The 19,231-nt window shown below is 47.8% G+C and overlaps 2 protein-coding genes across 2 annotated transcripts in view; both read right to left on the bottom strand.

The window, feature by feature from the left end:
• The window catches only part of MATCAP2 (microtubule associated tyrosine carboxypeptidase 2), a 169,649-nt gene that overhangs the window by 59,299 nt on the left and 91,119 nt on the right, over window positions 1-19,231 (bottom strand). The gene's annotated exons all lie outside the window — the stretch shown is intronic.
• LOC134928709 (uncharacterized) lies at window positions 12,606-14,340 on the bottom strand. Its single transcript, XM_063924723.1, has 3 exons — window positions 14,217-14,340; window positions 13,929-14,141; window positions 12,606-13,310 (listed from the first exon to the last, which is right to left on the bottom strand). The coding sequence occupies exons 1-3, from the start codon at window positions 14,338-14,340 to the stop codon at window positions 12,643-12,645; spliced, it is 1,005 nt and encodes a 334-aa protein (XP_063780793.1). The 3' UTR covers window positions 12,606-12,642.

Raw genomic sequence — 19,231 nt, forward strand, 5'->3', positions numbered from 1 at the left:
CCTCAAGATGTATTTTTGTTTATATCCAATTCTACATTGCACACAGTTGCATTAACACACCCTCACTGAATTTGCCTATGCAAGAATGGAGTGTGGTTCATAGAGCTGACCACACTTAGGTCGACAGTGTCTAGGTCGACCAGCTTCGGGAAAGGTGCCTCACTCCGCTACCGCTACGCTCGGCACAGGTTACCGTTCCCAATTGTAGTCCATGTGGATCGTAAAGTATGAAAAAGTAAAAAAATAATAATTGTGAATAACTCATGTCGACCTAGTGACCATGTCGACATAGAAACCCTGTCAACCTAATGCATGTCGACCTAACGACTGTCGACCTAAGTGTGGTCGACCTAGAGGCCGGATACCGCGAGAATGCCCTGTTAGTTATTAACAGAATTTATATAGTACACACCAGTGGTGCTCAGTGGGGGCTGCATTACAACAGCTGCAGCCAGAACAGAGCAGACAGCATCTCCCTCCTGTATCTGCCCACCCCCCAGACTCCAGTATAAACTAGCCAATGGGAGTCTGGAGGGCAAGCAGATACAGAAGGGAGGCGCTGATTGCTCTTCCCTGGATGCAGAGGCGTAACTAGGGGGGGGGTTGAGCAGGGCATGCGCCCTAGGAGCTGTGGCAGGCCCAGCAGAAGGGGGCGCCATTGGTGAGGGCATCATGCCCCTCTATTGCGCTGCTGCCATCCTCCCGCCCGGTACCATTGCGCCGTCGAGCTCGGCGCTGTTCCCGCAGTATGCAGCTCCCTGCCTCCTCCTACTTGTGTTGCTGCTGGGAGAGAGCATGACTGCAATGCCAGCATCACGCTCCCTGACCTCCCAGCTGCTTGCCTTGGCCTCACACAGTCCCCGCTGCCTGGTCCTAGGCAGCTCCCGGCACCCAGGCCCTCAACATCCCAGGACCCAGATCCTGGCTCAAGGTAAGGGGGGGGGGGGGGGGGTGAAGGGACACAGTCTGAGGGTTTTAAAATGAAGCTGGAGGGGGCCCACACACAGAACACAGAGACATAAAATGAAGGAGGGGGGGAGACACAGAATAAAGGGGAGGGGGGGGTACACACTAAGGCACAGAATGAAAGGGAGTGGGGGAGACACACAGAGAGGCCAAGAATTGGGGGGGCACTAAGAGACAAGAATGATAGGGGAGACAACGCAGGGGGAGATAATGGTTTGGCTGAGAGACAACGCCGGGAGGGAGATGATAGTGTGCAGAGAAACGACGCATGGGGAAGTGAAGCTGTGCTGAGAGACAACACAGGGGGTTGGTGATAGTGTTCTGAGAGACAACGCAGGGGGAGGTGATAATGTGCTTAGAGATGACGCAGGGGGAGGTGATAGTGTGCTGAGAGATGACGCAGGGGGAGGTGATAGTGTGCTGAGAGATGACGCAGGGGGAGGTGATGGTGTGCTGAAAGATTACGCATGGGGAGGTGATAGTGTGCTGAGAGACAAAGCAGGGGGTGGGTGATAGTGTGCTGAGATGACGCAGGGGGAGGTGCTAGTGTGCTGAGAGATAACGCAGGGGGAGGTGATAGTGTGCTGAGAGATAACGCAGGGGGAAGTGATGGTGTGCTGAAAGACGACGCCTGGGGAGGTGATAGTGTGCTGAAAGACGATGCAGGAGGAAGTGAAGGTGTGCTGAGAGACAACGCAAGGGATAGGTGATAGTGTGCTGAGAGAGGACGAAGGGGGAGATGATAGTGTGCTGAGAGACGACGAACTGTAGGGGTAGGGGCATCGGAATGGGAAGGGGGGCAAGGGGGCAGCTAGCCCCACACAAAAATGAGGGAGGCGCCGATCCACTGAAGTAGAGGAGCAGCCGCGAAATACCGCTGCCACACTATAAAGCTGATAGGTTTATCATCACACCGGCTCACTGTGTGTGTGGTCCCGGACTCCTCGATGGTGCCACATCCTCCCCCGTAGTGGCTCCGCCCACTCCCAGTGGTACTGTCTGGAAACCCCCTGCAGCCATGGATGATGCAGCGGGAAGGCGGGGGGTAGACCAAGCCTGGCCCAGCCTGCTCTGCCCTTACACTGCTTGCCCTGGCCAGCTCCAGGAGACAGTGCCACGATTTGCAAGTATTTAGGGGGTGGGGCCTAATTCCGTGAAGTGCCCGCCCCCATAAAATACCTATGCTGTACTGTAGTATGTTCCCACCTTCCTTCCTCTCTCTCGTCACCTCTGTCTCTCTCTCCTCCCTCTCTCCATCCTCTCTCTTCTCCCTCTTGTCTCTTTCTCCTCCCTCTCTCCTCCCTCTGACTCTACCTCCCCCCCTCTGTCTCTCTCTCTCCTCCCACTTCCTCTCTGTCTCTCCTCTCTCTCCCCCCTCTTCTCCCTCTCCCCCCCTCCCCCTCTCTCTCCTCCCTCTCTGTCTCTCACTCCTCCTTCTCTGTCTCTCTCCTCTCTGTCTCTCTCCTCCCTCTCTGTCTCTCTTTCTCCTCGCTCTCTGGATGTACTAATAGACATCGCCGTCCATGGCCACAATGCTAATCACATATGTACTTACATATGCGATTAGCATTGTGGAGGAAAGCTCTTCCAATAAGAGCTGTCCTCCACGATCCCCAGCGGCTGCCTGACTTCCGAGATTTGGCCCCGGGAGTTAGTCTACGCATGCGCAGGGTGACGGGCAGGAGCGAGGCATACTGGTAGTGACAACGGCGGGGAACGGGGGGCCCTTTCAAGATTTTTCTACCACAAAGTTCTACTTGCGCCTCTGCCTCACACCGTCCTGCATCAGCCACCTTGTCATTGCCTATCCTCCCCTCTTCTCCCCTCCCCCCCCCCCTCCCCCCAATGGCCACCAAATTTTTGCCGGACCACTACCTACAGCCTGAAAGCCCGCCAGAGTCCCTGCAGAACCGCTGCCTAGCCGGAGAGACAATGCAGCCTCCTCCCTGCGACCTCCAGGTAACTGCTCTCCTGGATACTTTACATTCTGCTGATGATGATATACCCCTCTCTTTCTCCATCTCTCTCTCTCTCCATTTGTCTTTCTCCAGGTCTCTCTCTCTCCATCTTTCTCTCTTCATGTCTCTCTCCATGGGGGATATCCTATTAGTCCTGGTAATTTACCGGGGCTAATTGTCCCGCCGGGGGCTATCTAATTAGCCCCGATAAGCCGGCACGAGATGCGGCTTATCAGGGATTTTGTTTCGCCTGTCTCAGGCAGACGAAACCAAATCCCCAGAAACAGCCCCATTTTCGTACAAAAACGGGGTTCTTTCTACCGAATACAGCCAGGTTTCACTGAACCTGTGTGTTTTCGGGAGAAAGGGCATTTTTTTTTTACAGGCGATCAATCTGGATAGCCTGCAAAAAATAAGAATTGGTGAAACATTGAGAAAAACATGTTTTTCAGACCCAATGTTTTACCAGGGCTAATATAATTTCCCTCTATGTGTCTCTCTTTCTCTCTCTCTCTCCATCTCTTCATTTTTGTTATGAGGTATAACACACAGGGGGAGACATTTAGTGATTTAGGGGCGCCAAACTGATATTATATTCTACCTCCCAATCTAAAAATGTTCTGACACCCCTGTGCAGGGGGTTGGTGATGACGATGCAGGGGGAGGTGATAGTGTGCTGAGAGATGACGCGGGTTAGGTGATAGTGTGCTGAGAGATGACGCAGGGAGTAGGTGATGGTGTGCTGAGATATGATGCAGGGAGAGATTATGGTATGACTGAGAGACAACATAGGGGGTAGGTGTTGGTGTGGCTGAGAGACGCAGGGGCAGAATGTGACACAGCTAATATTCCTCCACTAACAGGCATCTTCTGACCTTGTTAATATTACAACACAAACAGGCATCTTCTGAACGCTGTGATCTCCTCCATGAATAGAGAATACCAACTGAAGACGCTGTCTGCCTTAGAGGATACATTTCTTCAGAGGTTGTACATTGTGAGAAACCATCATATAGGTAAGGTGCATGTGGAATTGAAAAGAATGTTCCCAGTGTGATAAGAAACAGGTGGTGTGTCATGTTGACACGCCCATTTTCAGTGACCACGCCCATTCTGGGATGTGGCCACACCCACTTTTGAAGGCGCGCGCATATACTCTAATTTTTTTTGTGTGTGTGTGGGTGTCATCCTTAATCTTCCCCTGGGCTCCAAGAACCTTAGTTACGCCTCTGCCTGGATGCAGCGTTTGTGATAAATGGCGTTGATCCCTGAGAAGCTTATGTTCGCACAGGCACCTGCCAATATTACATTTTTTTTTAAAGGTACTGTACAAATTAGGGTTATGTTTCATCCGGCTCTCCCTCTGCTAATTTTGGTCTGCACTGCAGCCCTAGGGGGTAATTCAGACTTGATCGTAGCAGCAAATTTGTTAGCAGTTGGGCAAAACCATGGGGGTCATTCCGAGTTGATCGCAAGTTGCAACTTTTTGCTGCTCGTGTGATCAACCTGACGCCGCCTATGGGGGAGTGTATTTTAGCATAGCAGGGCTGTGATCTCTTGTGCAGCCCTGCTATGCTAAAAAGGTTTCAAGTAAAACAAGACCAGCCCTGCAGCTACTTACCCAGTGCGACGGATCCAGCGATGAAGGTCCTGGCTGTGATGTCAGACATCCGCGCTCCAAACGCTTGCGTTGGACGGGGAGTCTAACCGCCCCGGAACGCCTCCCGCCTGTCCGTCTTCTTTCGATCGCCGCTGCAATCACTTTTCTCGCTGGCGGCGTTGCGGGCTGGGCAACGACGCGCGTGCGCAATGCTTCTGCTGCGGATCCACATTTCCGACCCATTCGCACCGCATCGAAGAACCGCTGCGTGCAAACGGGTCAGAATGACCCCCCCCTTGTGCACTGCAGGAGGGGCAGATATAACATGTTCAGAGAGAGAGTTAGATTTGGGAGGGGTGTGTTCAAACTGAAATCTAAATTGCAGTGTAAAAATAAAGCAGCCAGTATTTACCCTGCACAGAAACAATATAACCCACCCAAATCTAACTTTCTCTGCAAATGTTATATCTGCCCCACCTGCAGTGCACATGGGTGGTCATTCCGAGTTGTTCGCTATTTTTTTCGTTCGCACAAGGTATGTGCAAAATTGCGAACATGTTGCAAAATTGTGAATATCCGCCCCCCAACGGTGTTTTGCTAGTTCGTTCGCATTATTACACAATGTGGGCTTACGCCAAATAACAGCGCAACAATGCGAAGGCATCGCATTAACACAAACCTCAACGTAAAAATACAAAGTTTTCGTACATTTACACATTCTTCTTAAAAGTGCACATTTTTGCGGAAAAACGCACAACAATGGCCCTCATTCCGAGTTGTTCGCTCGCAAGCTGCTTTTAGCAGCATTGCACACGCTAAGCCGCCGCCTACTGGGAGTGAATCTTAGCTTCTTAAAATTGCGAACGAAAGATTCTCAAAATTGCGATTACACACCTCTTAGCAGTTTCAGAGTAGCTCCAGACTTACACGGCATCTGCGATCAGTTCAGTGCTTGTCGTTCCTGGTTTGACGTCACAAACACACCCAGCGTTCGTCCAGACACTCCTCCGTTTCTCCAGCCACTCCCGCGTTTTTCCCAGAAACGGTAGCGTTTTTTCCCACACACCCATAAAACGGCCTGTTTCCGCCCAGAAACACCCACTTCCTGTCAATCACATTACGATCGCCAGAACGAAGAAAAAACCGTGAGTAAAATTCCTAACTGCATAGCAAATTTACTTGGCGCAGTCGCAGTGCGAACATTGCGCATGCGCACTAAGCGGAAAATCGCTGCGATGCAAAGAAATTTACCGAGCGAACAACTCGGAATGAGGGCCCATGGGTTTTTTTTCTATTAAGTGAAATTACACCTTTCAGTTTAAAGTCCACAAGCCCTCCTCAATTACGATTCCAATTAGTGTAATGAATGATAATGGTCATGACCAATTAAGTCTTCAAAAAATACCTGAAGAACACTTTGTAGGCATCATTGGCCATCAACATTTAAATGTTTAAAATAAAAATATAGATGTTTTAAATGTGCCTGGTCTAATTTTTTTTTTTTGGTGTAGAGGTGTAGTTTGTGAATGAAGGTGTTTACATGTTTTTTTACACAATAACCTCCTAACTGGTTTTTTTTTGTAAAAAAACGTAAGATGTGTGAATTTTTTAAGGTAATCAATTTCTGCTAGCCAATCTGCTGTTCATTTATTGCATTAATAAACACAACACCCGCTTAAGTTGAAAACATTTTTTTTTATTGTTTGTATTTTTTTTGGGGTGTTTTTTTTTTTTATGAAAAAATAAGATTTTACTCACGGTAAATCTATTTCTCGTAGTCCGTAGTGGATGCTGGGACTCCGTAAGGACCATGGGGAATAGCGGCTCCGCAGGAGACTGGGCACAACTAAAGAAAGCTTTAGGACTACCTGGTGTGCACTGGCTCCTCCCACTATGACCCTCCTCCAGACCTCAGTTAGGATACTGTGCCCGGAAGAGCTGACACAATAAGGAAGGATTTTGAATCCCGGGTAAGACTCATACCAGCCACACCAATCACACCGTATAACTCATGATACTATACCCAGTTAACAGTATGAAATATAACTGAGCCTCTCAACAGATGGCTCAACAATAACCCTTTAGTTAACAATAACTATATACAAGTATTGCAGACAATCCGCACTTGGGATGGGCGCCCAGCATCCACTACGGACTACGAGAAATAGATTTACCGGTGAGTAAAATCTTATTTTCTCTGACGTCCTAAGTGGATGCTGGGACTCCGTAAGGACCATGGGGATTATACCAAAGCTCCCAAACGGGTGGGAGAGTGCGGATGACTCTGCAGCACCGAATGAGCAAACTCAAGGTCCTCCTCAGCCAGGGTATCAAATTTGTAGAATTTTGCAAAAGTGTTAGACCCTGACCAAGTAGCAGTTCGGCAAAGTTGTAAAGCCGAGATCCCTTGGGCAGCCGCCCAAGAAGAGCCCACCTTCCTCGTGGAATGGGCTTTTACAGATTTAGGATGCGGCAGTCCAGCCGCAGAATGCGCAAGCTGAATTGTGCTACAGATCCAGCGAGCAATAGTCTGCTTCAAAGCAGGAGCACCCAGCTTGTTGGGTGCATACAGGATAAATAGCGAGTCAGTTTTCCTGACTCCAGCCGTCCTGGAAACATATATTTTCAAGGCCCTGACTACGTCCAGTAACTTGGAATCCTCCAAGTTCCTACCACAATAGGTTGGTTCAAATGAAAAGCTGATACCACCCTAGGGAGAAACTGGGGACGAGTCTCAATTCTGCCCTATCCATATGGAAAATCAGATAAGGGCTTTTACATGACAAAGCCGCCAATTCTGACACACTCCTGGCCGAAGCCAAGGCCAACAGCATGACCACTTTCCACGTGAGATATTTCAAATCCACGGTTTTAAGTGGCTCAAACCAATGTGACTTTAGGAAACCCAACACCACGTTGAGATCCCAAGGTGCCACTGGAGGCACAAAAGGGGGCTGAATATGCAGCCCTCCCTTAACAAATGTCTAAACTTCAGGCAGTGAAGTCAGTTCTTTCTGGAAGAAAATCGACAGAGCCGAAATCTGGCCCTTAATGGAACCCAATTTTAGGCCCATAGTCACCCCTGACTGTAGGAAGTGCAGAAATCGACCCAGCTGAAATTCCTCCGTTGGGCCTTCCTGGCCTCACACCAAGCAACATATTTCCGCCATATGCGGTGATAATGTTTTGCGGTTACATCTTTCCTGGCTTTATCAGCGTAGGAATGACTTCCTCCGGAATGCCCTTTTCTTTTAGGATCCGGTGTTCAACCGCCATGCCGTCAAATGCAGCCGCGGTAAGTCTTGGAACAGACAGGGCCCCTGCTGCAGCAGGTCCTGTCTGAGCAGCAGAGGCCATGGGTCCTCTGAGATCATTTCTTGAAGTTCTGGGTACCAAGCTCTTCTTGGCCAATCCGGAACCACAAGTATAGTTCTTACTCCTCTCCTTCTTATTATTCTCAGTACCTTGGGTATGAGAGGCAGAGGAGAGAACACATAAACCGACTGGTACACCCACAGTGTCACTAGAGCGTCCACAGCTATCGCCTGAGGGTCCCTTGACCTGGCGCAATATCTTTTTAGCTTTTTTGAGGCGGGACGCCATCATGTCCACCTGTGACCTTTCCCCAACGGTTTACAATCATTTGGAAGACTTCTAGATGAAGTCCCCACTCTCCCGGGTGGAGGTCGTGCCTGCTGAGGAAGTCTGCTTCCCAGTTGTCCACTCCCGGAATGAACACTGCTGACAGTGCTAACACGTGATTTTCCGCCCATCGGAGAATCCTTGTGGCTGTTGCCATCGCTACCCTGCTTCTTGTGCCGCCCTGTCGGTTTACATCGGCTACCGCCGTGATGTTGTCTGACTGAATCAGTACCGGCTGTTTTTGAAGCAGGGGTCTTGCTTGACTTAGGGCATTGTAAATGGCCCTCAGTTCCAGAATATTTATGTGTAGGGAAATCTCCTGGTTTGACCATAGTCCCTGGAAGTTTCTTCCCTGTGTGACTGCCCCCCAGCTTTGAAGGCTGGCATCCGTGGTCACCAGGACCCAGTCCTGTATGCCGAATCTGCGGCCCTCTTGAAGATGAGCACTCTGCAGCCACCACAGTAGAGACACCCTGGTCCTTGGAGACAGTGTTATCAGGCGATGCATCTGAAGATGCGATCCGGACCACTTGTCCAACAGGTCCCACTGAAAGGTTCTTGCATGGAACCTGCCGAATGGAATTGTTTCGTAGGAAGCTACCATTTTTCCCAGGACTCGCGTGCAGTGATGCACCGACACCTGTTTTGGTTTCAGGAGGCCTCTGACTAGAGATGACAGCTCCTTGGCTTTCTCCTCCGGGAGAAACACTTTTTTCTGGTCTGTGTCCAGAACCATTCCCAGGAACAGTAGACGTGTCGTAGGGACCAGCTGTGACTTTGGAATATTTAGAATCCAACCGTGCTGTTGTAGCACTTCCCGAGATAGTGCTACCCCGACCAACAACTGCTCCCTGGACCTCGCCTTTATCAGGAGATCGTCCAAGTATGGGATAATTAAAACTTCCTTTTTTTCGAAGGAGTATCATCATTTCGGCCATTACCTTGGTAAATACCCTCGGTGCCGTGGACAGACCGAACGGCAACGTCTGGAATTGGTAATGATAATCCTGTACCACAAATCTGAGGTACTCCTGGTGAGGATGGTAAATGGGGACATGCAGGTAAGCATCCTTGATGTCCAGAGATACCATGTAATCTCTCTCGTCCAGGCTTGCAATAACCGCCCTGAGCGATTCCATCTTGAACTTAAATTTTTTATATATGTGTTCAAGGATTTCAAATTTAAAATGGGTCTCACCGAACCGTCTGGTTTCGGTACCACAAACATTGTGGAATAGTAACCCCGGCCTTGTTGAAGGAGGGGTACCTTGACTATCACCTGCTGGAGGTACAGTTTGTGAATTGCCGCCAGTACTACCTTCCCTCTCTCCGAGGGCAGCAGGCAAGGCTGATTTGAGGTAACGGCGAGGGGGAGTCGCCTCGCACTCCAGCTTGTATCCCTGTGATACTACTTGCAGAACCCAGGGATCTACCTGTTAGCGAGCCCACTGGTCGCTGAAGTTCCCGAGACGTGCCCCCACCGCACCTGGCTCCCCCTGTGGAGCCCCAGCGTCATGCGGTGGACTCATAGGAAGCGGGGGAAGATTTTTGATCCTGGGAACTGGCTGTCTGGTGCAGCTTTTCCCTCTTCCCTTGTCTCTGTGCAGAAAGGAAGCGCCTTTGACCCGCTTGCTTTTCTGAAGCCGAAAGGACTGTACCTAATAATACAGTGTTTTCTTAGGCTGTGAGGAAACCTGAGGTAATTTTTTTTCTTCCCAGCTGTTGCTGTGGATACGAGGTCCCAAAGACCATCCCCAAACAATTCCTCACCCTTATAAGGCAAAATCTCCATGTGCCTTTTAAAGTCAGCATCACCTGTCCACTACCGGGTCCCTAATACACTCCTGGCAGAATGGACATTGCATTAATTCTGGATGCCAGCCGGCAAATATCCCTCTGTGCATCCCTCATATATAAGACAACGTCTTTTAATATGCTCTATGGTTAGCAAAATAGTATCCCTGTCCTGACAGGGTAACAGACCCCGCTGCAGCAGCATTATCCATGCTGAGGCAATTTCAGGTCTCAGTATAGTACCTGAGTGTGTAAATACAGACTTCAGGATCGCCTCCTGCTTTTTATCAGCAGGTTCCTTTAGGGCGGCCGTATCCGGAGACGGTAGTGCCACCTTCTTTGACAAGCGTGTGAGCGCTTTATCCACCCTAGGGGGTGTTTCACAACGTGACCTATCCTCTGGCGGGAAAGGGTACTCCATCAGTAACTTTTTAGAAATTACCAGTTTCTTATCGGGGGAACCCACGCTTCTTCACACACTTCATTCACTCATCGGATGGGGGAACAAAACACTGCCTGCTTTTTCTCCCCAAATATAAAACCCTTTTTTTAGTGGTACTTGGGTTAATGTCAGAAATGTGTAACACATTTTTTATTGCCGAGATCATGCTACAGATGTTCCTAGTGGATTGTGTATATGTCTCAACCTCGTCGACACTGGAGTCAGACTCCGTGGGGTATATTTACTAAGCTCCCGATTTTGACCGTGATTGCGTTTTTTCTTCTAAGTGGCATCTCAGTCATTTACTAAACAGTATTCACGGCAGTGATGAGGGCATTCGTATTTTTTTCATAGTCCAAGTGCAAAATTACGAATGAATACACCATCGGTCAAATTACGCCTGTTTAGATGTGAATCTCGGTCATTTACTAACCATTCGTAATTGTATTTGCTGCCGCGAAAGTGCCTTCGCGGCCGCGAAAAATTACGATTCGCATTTTTTTCCTAAAAAAAAACGCGCCAGCCTTTTGAAACCGCGTTTACATGTGTACTTAATTATCCATTACTCACACCTGATTTTTTGGGCCTATAAAAGTGTTTCAGGCACATTCTGAACTTCTCTCACTCTGAAATGGCTGCTGTGGTGTGTGGCAATGGTTTTTTGTTGGCTGTGGGATACGTTAGACTGCTCCATGAGGCTTCCAGGAATCAGGACCAGGTAAGTGAACATGGCCAACAGGTTGTCCAGGTACCGCGGAGGCTGCGCCAGCCTCGTTTTTTTAGAGGGCGTTTAAACTTAAATGCATTGTCCGATGATAGGGTCATACAGATGTTCCGCCTAAATAGAAACAACATTTTCCACCTGTATGACCTTGTCAAACTGGGCATAGACCCTGAAACAGCACGCTCTCGCTCTGTCTCAGGCCTACACAAACTCCTGGCTGTGTTACACTTTATGGCTACTGGGAGCTTCCAGGCTGTGGCAGGCGACGTCATTGGGATCTCACAGCCCACCTTTTCAAGATATTTGATGCAGGTGAGTCTAAAAATACATATGCGGTTATGGCTAAGTGTTGCTTGTGTAAGTTTAAACACCACAGTATTGTAGAGAATACCTAACATGACACTCACCTTAGCTTCTTTAATGTCCACTCAGGTTTTGGATGTGTTGGAGCCACACATTAAAGCCTCAATCTGCTTCCCTACTGAGGAGTCGGAGTGGAGTGCTGTCAGGGTAGCTTTCTATGAGCTTGCTGGCATGCCCAATGTGCTGGGGGCCATAGATTGCACACACGTTCAGCTGAGATCACCTAAGGGCCGCCAGTATATATATACTAATAGGCATATGGATCAATCAACTAATGTCCAGGTGGTCTGTGATGCAAAATTAAAAATTATGAGTGTTGTTGCAGGTTACCCTGGTGCCTGCCATGACTCCTTCATCCTCAGTCAGTCCTCGCTCTTCGATAAATTTGAGGAGGGACAAATGCCTGATGGCTGGCTGTTGGGTATGTTGAAAATGTTTTGTGTGTCTGTCTTTTAACCACAACCTAGAGTTTGGAGGAGGTGAAAGAATATTCTAACATATGTCCTAATGTTGACTATATATGTTTTTCAGGTGATGGGGGTTACGGCTGCTACTCTTGGCTCCTTACTCCATTGTCCCAACCTGATTCTCCTGCTGAACACAGTTATAATCATGCACATAAGGCTACGCGGAATGTGATAGAAAGATGTTTTGGGGTGCTGAAGTCACGTTTTCGATGTCTGGATAAATCTGGTGGCCTTTTGTTGTATAGTCCCTCAAAGGTGACTCGAATTGTGTTCTGCTGCTGTTTTCTCCATAATCTGTGCTTAAGTCAACATCTGGCACATGATGAGGGAGAAAGCAGTCAGCAAGCAGAGGAGTTAGAACCATCTGGTGACAGTGTGAGTACAAATGTAGGGAGGCAGGTACGTCAAGAAGTGATCCTGCGTTATTTTACAGGTCAGTTTTATTATGCTGTAATTATCCTTCACTAAACACTTTGCTCTACTTTATATTGTGTGTTTTGTTACTTACTGTTTGTTGTTTATAGTGGTGTGTCCATTGTGCTTAGTTGATGCTAACAAAACATTTACAGTCATTACCCTTGAAATACATACATACATACATACACACCAGCTTCATAAATTTTGGAGACGGACACAGGAATGTGTTTTATAGACCAATTTTTGATTTTATTTTTAAAAAAACAAAATCATTTTTTTCTCTTGTGTGTGCTGGGTGCTGGCTCACTGGCACGTGCTCTTGATGAACGCCGAACAGGGGAGGTTACTGGCGTTTGGATAGGGGTCGTGGTCCCCGAGCTGGAGGTGACTTGCTGAGCTCCCATCATCGAAATATTGCTGCTCAAATTATTTAAACTTGCAATCAGCTGCGTGTTAGTAGCAGTGTGGCTGGCTACTATCCTGGATAAGGACTCATTCACCACTTGATTGTGTTGAATGAGCTGAACGAGTGCCTGCTGATGGCGCTGTTGCTCATCTATAATGCGGGTTAAATGTGCATTCATTTGGCTGTTTTCTGCCCTAATTTGCTCCATTGAGGTAGCCATTCGCCCTACTTGTACTATCAGTCTGCCCGAGTTGCGACTAATACGCGGTAGATGATGGGGCAGACTGGCAAGGTGTTGTGTATGTTGGGTGAGGCTGGCATTGGTTTGGGCCTGTTGGCTTGTCCAACTGGCCCAGAAATCGTCAGGAATTTGGCTTGGGGGCGGAGCTTGTGCCAGTTGGGGACTGAGGGATGGTTGGGGTATATCCTGCAACTGTATTGGCATGCTTGGCTCAACAGCTGTCAGTTGCAGTGTGATGGATGGCTCTTGGTCTGGTCCCTGCTGGTCCATGGCGGACATCAAGTTGTGCTCTGTATGGGGTGGGCAACATGCAATGTTTTAGTAATTTTATATTTGCATGGCTAATGCAACACATTAATACATTCATAATACTCCATTTTTGAAATTTTCACACTTGTTTTTCGCTACTTTACCAAGTTTAAAGCTAGTGTTATAAATATACCAACACAGGCGCTAACATAGACAGATTTGCATATTCCTCACCTAACTAACTCCCCTCAACACCATTACACTGTTATATTCCCTCCCCTCACCACGATATAGACTACTTACCTGTATAGTCCAGAGGAGCAGAGCAAGTAAGCCATCTACATAATGGACAGGGGCGATGTGTGAACACTAGAATGGTGTGGTTTTTTTGGGGTCAAAAATTAATTGTCTTCATAATTTAGGAATATGTGAACGTGTGTGTGCTTAATTTTTAATATAATCTGATCTTTTCTTACAAATAGGTTGTTGAGACCATCCACTAAGACCTTATATAATTGGTTTAAATCACCTTTAGCTATTTAAGACGTTACATCACATTGCTTGTTGTTAGAAAACATGTAAACTCCAAACCAACTAACAACATATTAAGTGTACTGTGTATATTATTGCTTATGTGTTTAATTTATTTTTTAACTCACCAGATAACTGAGGTGACCTGGGCTCATCACTCTGCGAACTCGCCAATAGTGCCATTGGTGGCTGGGGTAACACTGCGGAAAGTCTTCGCCTGGGTGGGGATGATGGAGGTGCGGAATCCATCCCAAGACGCCGTGTCTTAGTAGGCCTCCTGGGTAAGTGGCCCAAGCCCTGTGATGGGCGCCTTACAGGAGCTCGGCTTCCAGAAGCAGAACCTAGGTGCAAAATTAAGAATTAATATTTTGTACTTCTATGTATTTACAGAATATGTGACTACAGTGAAGACTTACCTGCAATCCCAGCCTCATCCTGACTTGTCTGAGGCCTGTCTGGGCGGCTGGTCTGGGTGACTGTGGAAAAAGTGACCCCAACATTATTACCATGTATTTTGAAAAATGACCCACTGAAAAGCATTAATGTACTGTAAGCATCTATTAGGTATTGTTGCCTAAATTTTTTTAGCCTTAAGTGCTTCTAGATTCATGTTTTTTAGAGGTAACTAAAAATGTACTTGATGTGGCACACAATAAATGGATAATAATTATTTAATTTGCCTCACATATTGCAGAGATTGAGTAGTTGCAAAAGTTAAAATAATGTAATGTTTGAAAAATAGCCCCGCATTTCAATTAGTTACTAAAAAATACCTTTTGATGATTTAAAACAAACACACATGTTCAAGCATTATCGCCAAAAATTTATCCCAAAAAAAAAAAAAAAAAGAAAAAACACTGCACATGTTTTGGAACTAAAATAAATATAAAATATTGCTTAAACAAGCCGAAAAAAGCACATTAAAAACACAAACACACCTTAAGGGAGCATAGGCCTGCAATCTGTTTTGGTCCAAAAAATGCATCCTTTACACTTTAAAAATGAGATTATCTACATTTTACTGACATTTTAAGAACAATATTACAATTCAAACTTACCATCCTGCGTGGGTCGGTCCGAATCCCGGACATGAGTAGCAGACACCACTTCGCCAGGAATCAATGCCCGCACAGGCTCCTCCCAGTCCCGATAGCTTACACGTAAAGGTGGGCCACCTCCGGTTCGCCGTGCAGATTTGGACTCTTTGGCCATCTTGGCCTTGACACGCCGCTTAATATCGTAAAAACGCTTGCGGCACGTGTCCTCTGTCCGCCTCACCACACCCTCACTATTCACAGCAAGTCTGACTTGCCCCCACAGGGCAGACTTCCTGCGGGAGGACACCCTGGCAGCATCCTGACCAAACAATTGGCGATGGTGCTTCATCAGCTCACGCACCAACGCCATGTTTTCAGCATAGCTGAACTTTATATTCCTGCCAGTCTTGGTAGTGGTGCGTGGCTGCGGAGCCACAACACCCTCACTATCACTTGAAAAACCAGCAACAGGCACCCCCTCCTCCTCCTCCTCACTAACCTCCTCCCTCTCACTACCCCCCTCCACCTCACTACCAGCCTCCACCTCACTACCAGCCTCCACCTCACTACCAGCCTCCACCTCACTAACCTCCACCACCACACTGACCTCTGAGTCGGACATGACAAACAACATAAAACACAGAAAAATAAAAACACAAAACACACTCCTCCACTACTCCTACTACACACCACACAGCCAACACACACGCTCACTCACTCACAAACAATGACAAAAGACTGTAAAAAAAATACAAGGACAAAAAACTTTACAAACTGAGAAAAAACAATACTACAAAGATCACAAGACTACTAACACACACAGTACAGCACTCAACAATCACCAAACTCCTCTCCAAATCCACCAAAAAAACCACCAAACTCACCAACTCCAAATACACCTTCCTCTCTCCTCTCCACTAGCTAAACCCACGAGGTGCGGAGTGTTTGTGGCGTTTTTATAGTAACATGCACAGACACTCCTCCATCACAAATACAACCAATCACGGCCGCGTGACGTAAACGAAACTTAGAAGTAAAAACGCGGCAGCAAAATCCAAATCACTGCCGTAACAGACTTGTGACGCAGTCGTAAAAAACCATCACAACGCGGCCGCAAAATAGCAAACGCGGCCGCAATCTACAGCAGAAAAGCACGAATGACATCGACATCGGAAGATACAGAAAATACGAATACGAAAGCTTAGTAAATGAGTCGTAATCAATTCAAAAAGTTGCAAGTTTACACTGTCGATGTCATTCGCGATTGAACTTGAACATGATTCTGAAAAATACGAATCTTAGTAAATAAACCCCCGTGTCGACATCTGTATCTACCATCTGAGGTAGCGGGCGTTTTTGAGCCCCTGATGACCTTTGAGACGCCTGGGCAGGCGCGGGCTGAGAAGCCGGCTGTCCCACAGCTGTTACGTCATCCAGCCTTTTATGTAAGGAGTTGACACTGTCGGTTAATACCTTCCACCTATCCATCCACTCTGGTGTCGGCCCCACAGGGGGCGACATCACATTTATCGGCATCTGCTCCGCCTCCACATAACCTTCCTCCTCAAACATGTCGACACAGCCGTACCGACACACCGCACACACACAGGGAATGCTCTGACTGAGGACAGGACCCCACAAAGTCCTTTGGGGAGACAGAGAGAGAGTATGCCAGCACACACCAGAGCGCTATATAACACAGGGATTAACACTATAACTGAGTGATTTTTCCCAATAGCTGCTTGTATACACAATATTGCGCCTAAATTTAGTGCCCCCCCTCTCTTTTTAACCCTTTGAGCCTGAAAACTACAGGGGAGAGCCTGGGGAGCTGTCTTCCAGCTGCACTGTGGAGAGAAAATGGCGCCAGTGTGCTGAGGGAGATAGCCCCGCCCCTTTTTCGGCGGACTTCTCCCGCTTTTTTATGGAATTCTGGCAGGGGTATTTTTCACATATATAGCCTCTGGGACTATATATTGTGATTTTTTGCCAGCCAAGGTGTTAATATTGCTGCTCAGGGCGCCCCCCCCCCCCAGCGCCCTGCACCCATCAGTGACCGGAGTGTGAGGTGTGCATGAGGAGCAATGGCGCACAGCTGCAGTGCTGTGCGCTACCTTGTTGAAGACCGAAGTCTTCAGCCGCCGATTTTCCGGACCGACTTCTTGCTTCTGGCTCTGTAAGGGGGACGGCGGCGCGGCTCTGGGACCGAACGATCGAGGTCGGGTCCTGTGTTCGATCCCTCTGGAGCTAATGGTGTCCAGTAGCCTAAGAAGCCCAAGCTAGCTGCAAGCAGGTAGGTTCGCTTCTTCTCCCCTTAGTCCCTCGTAGCAGTGAGTCTGTTGCCAGCAGATCTCACTGAAAATAAAAAACCTAAAATTATACTTTCTTTTCTAGGAGCTCAGGAGAGCCCCTAGTGTGCATCCAGCTCAGCCGGGCCCAAGATTCTAACTGAAGTCTGGAGGAGGGTCATAGTGGGAGGAGCCAGTGCACACCAGTTAGTCCTAAAGCTTTCTTTAGTTGTGCCCAGTCTCCTGCGGAGCCGCTATTCCCCATGGTCCTTACGGAGTCCCAGCATCCACTTAGGACGTCAGAGAAATAAAATGTTTTCAATTAAAAATTAAGAAAACTTTTCCAGTTGCTCCACACTCCTCAATAATCCCTGCAGGTGTTGGCGCATGGTGGCAATAATGCCCACAAAAGTAGTGGGATCTCCAACTGCAACATCTGAAATTAAGAGGCAACATAAACATTACTAACTTACTCACATTACCTATTATACAAGCAAGGCACAAAGCACACTTTAATGCAGGCATGTACAAACTGAGGCCCTCCAGCTGTTGTGAAACTACATATACCAGCATGTCTTGACCCAGTTTTAGGGTCAGATAATTCAAAACTGTGTCAGGGCATGCTGGGATGTGTAGTTTCTCAGCAGCTGGAGGGCCGCAGTTTGGACAGTCCTGCTTTAATGCCTAAGTGACTACATCATGTCTGTTTTAAGGATAAATCAGTAGCAGAACAACACAGAAGCCTGTTCAGCAGTGTTTGTTTTTAACTTTTTTTTTTTTTTTTTAAAGTGTACCACACCATGGGGTACATTTACTAATATGGGAGTTCTATTTAAGATGGGACGTTAACCATAGCAACCAATCAAATTCAACATATTATCTTGTAGAAGGCCCCACTAAAATGACAAGTATAATCTTATTGGTTGCTATGGGCAACATCCCATCTTAAAGAGAACTACCATCTTAGTAAATGTAACATCAAGTTGGCATTCATTCACATCTGGAGTGAAGTAGACTTATCTTTTTGGGGGTTGGCCCTGCATCATCACACTGCATATCAACATCTTCAGAAGGACAACATATCGTAGCATACCCACACTCCCTGAAAGCCTGCCTTACTTACTACATAAGGTCCAACATGTTTTTAAATTAAATGTTATTTATTTTTGAGTGTAAATTTCAAAACTAAAATCACTGTGTCCTCAGCCAGCCTAACCAAGTGAAGCATGCGAATTCAATGTGCTAATATTGGAATACCCAACCACAAGTGTAAAAGTCCAACAACATACTACACTCCACTCACGTCTAACTGTTTAGCAGATAATGTTGCACATACAAACCCTGTTGTCCTAGAGTGGGCATCCTCAACATTGCACACGTAGACACTGTACATCTAATGTTCCTCACACAAATGTAAATGCAACATCCATACCATGATGAAGAAGACAAACATTTTACCTTGACAAAAGATTTTACCCAGTACAACACTGCATTTATTAGAATGTGTAGTTAAATTCGGTTACAAATTAAATGTCAATGAGTGTCAACTTACTGTCCTGTGGCACTTGATCTCCTCCCAGAAGTGCCTCCGGGGCCTCTGCTGCCCATTCTGAAGGTGGGGAAGGAGGCTGGATGGGGGTAGGAGGCTGGATGGTGGTAGGAGGCTGGATGGGGGTAGGAGGCTGGATGGGGGTGGGAGGCTGGGTGGGGGTAGGAGTCTGGATGGGGGAAGGAGGCTGGAAGGGGGAGCTTGGTAGGGAGGGTCAGATTGAGAGGGGGAGGGTGGCGGAGAGGTGGGTTGGGTCACAGAGGGGGACAGAGAGGGGGAATGGGAAAGAGAGGGTGAGGTGGGCGGAGTGGTGTTTTGTCCAACAGAGGTGGAGGGGGACAGAGAGGGGTATTGGTAAACAGAAGGGGAGGGGGGCTGAGAAGGGGCCTGGGAAGGAGAGGGGGATTGGGCAACAGAAGGGGAGGGGGGCTGAGAAGGGGACTGGGAAGGAGAGGGGGATTGGGCGACAGAAGGGGAGGGGGGCTGAGAAGGGGACTGGGAAGGAGAGGGGGATTGGGCGACAGAAGGGGAGGGGGGCTGAGAAGGGGACTGGGAAG

Source organism: Pseudophryne corroboree, chromosome 5 (genome assembly GCF_028390025.1).
Source record: "Pseudophryne corroboree isolate aPseCor3 chromosome 5, aPseCor3.hap2, whole genome shotgun sequence".
NCBI classification, from domain to species: Eukaryota; Metazoa; Chordata; class Amphibia; order Anura; family Myobatrachidae; genus Pseudophryne; species Pseudophryne corroboree.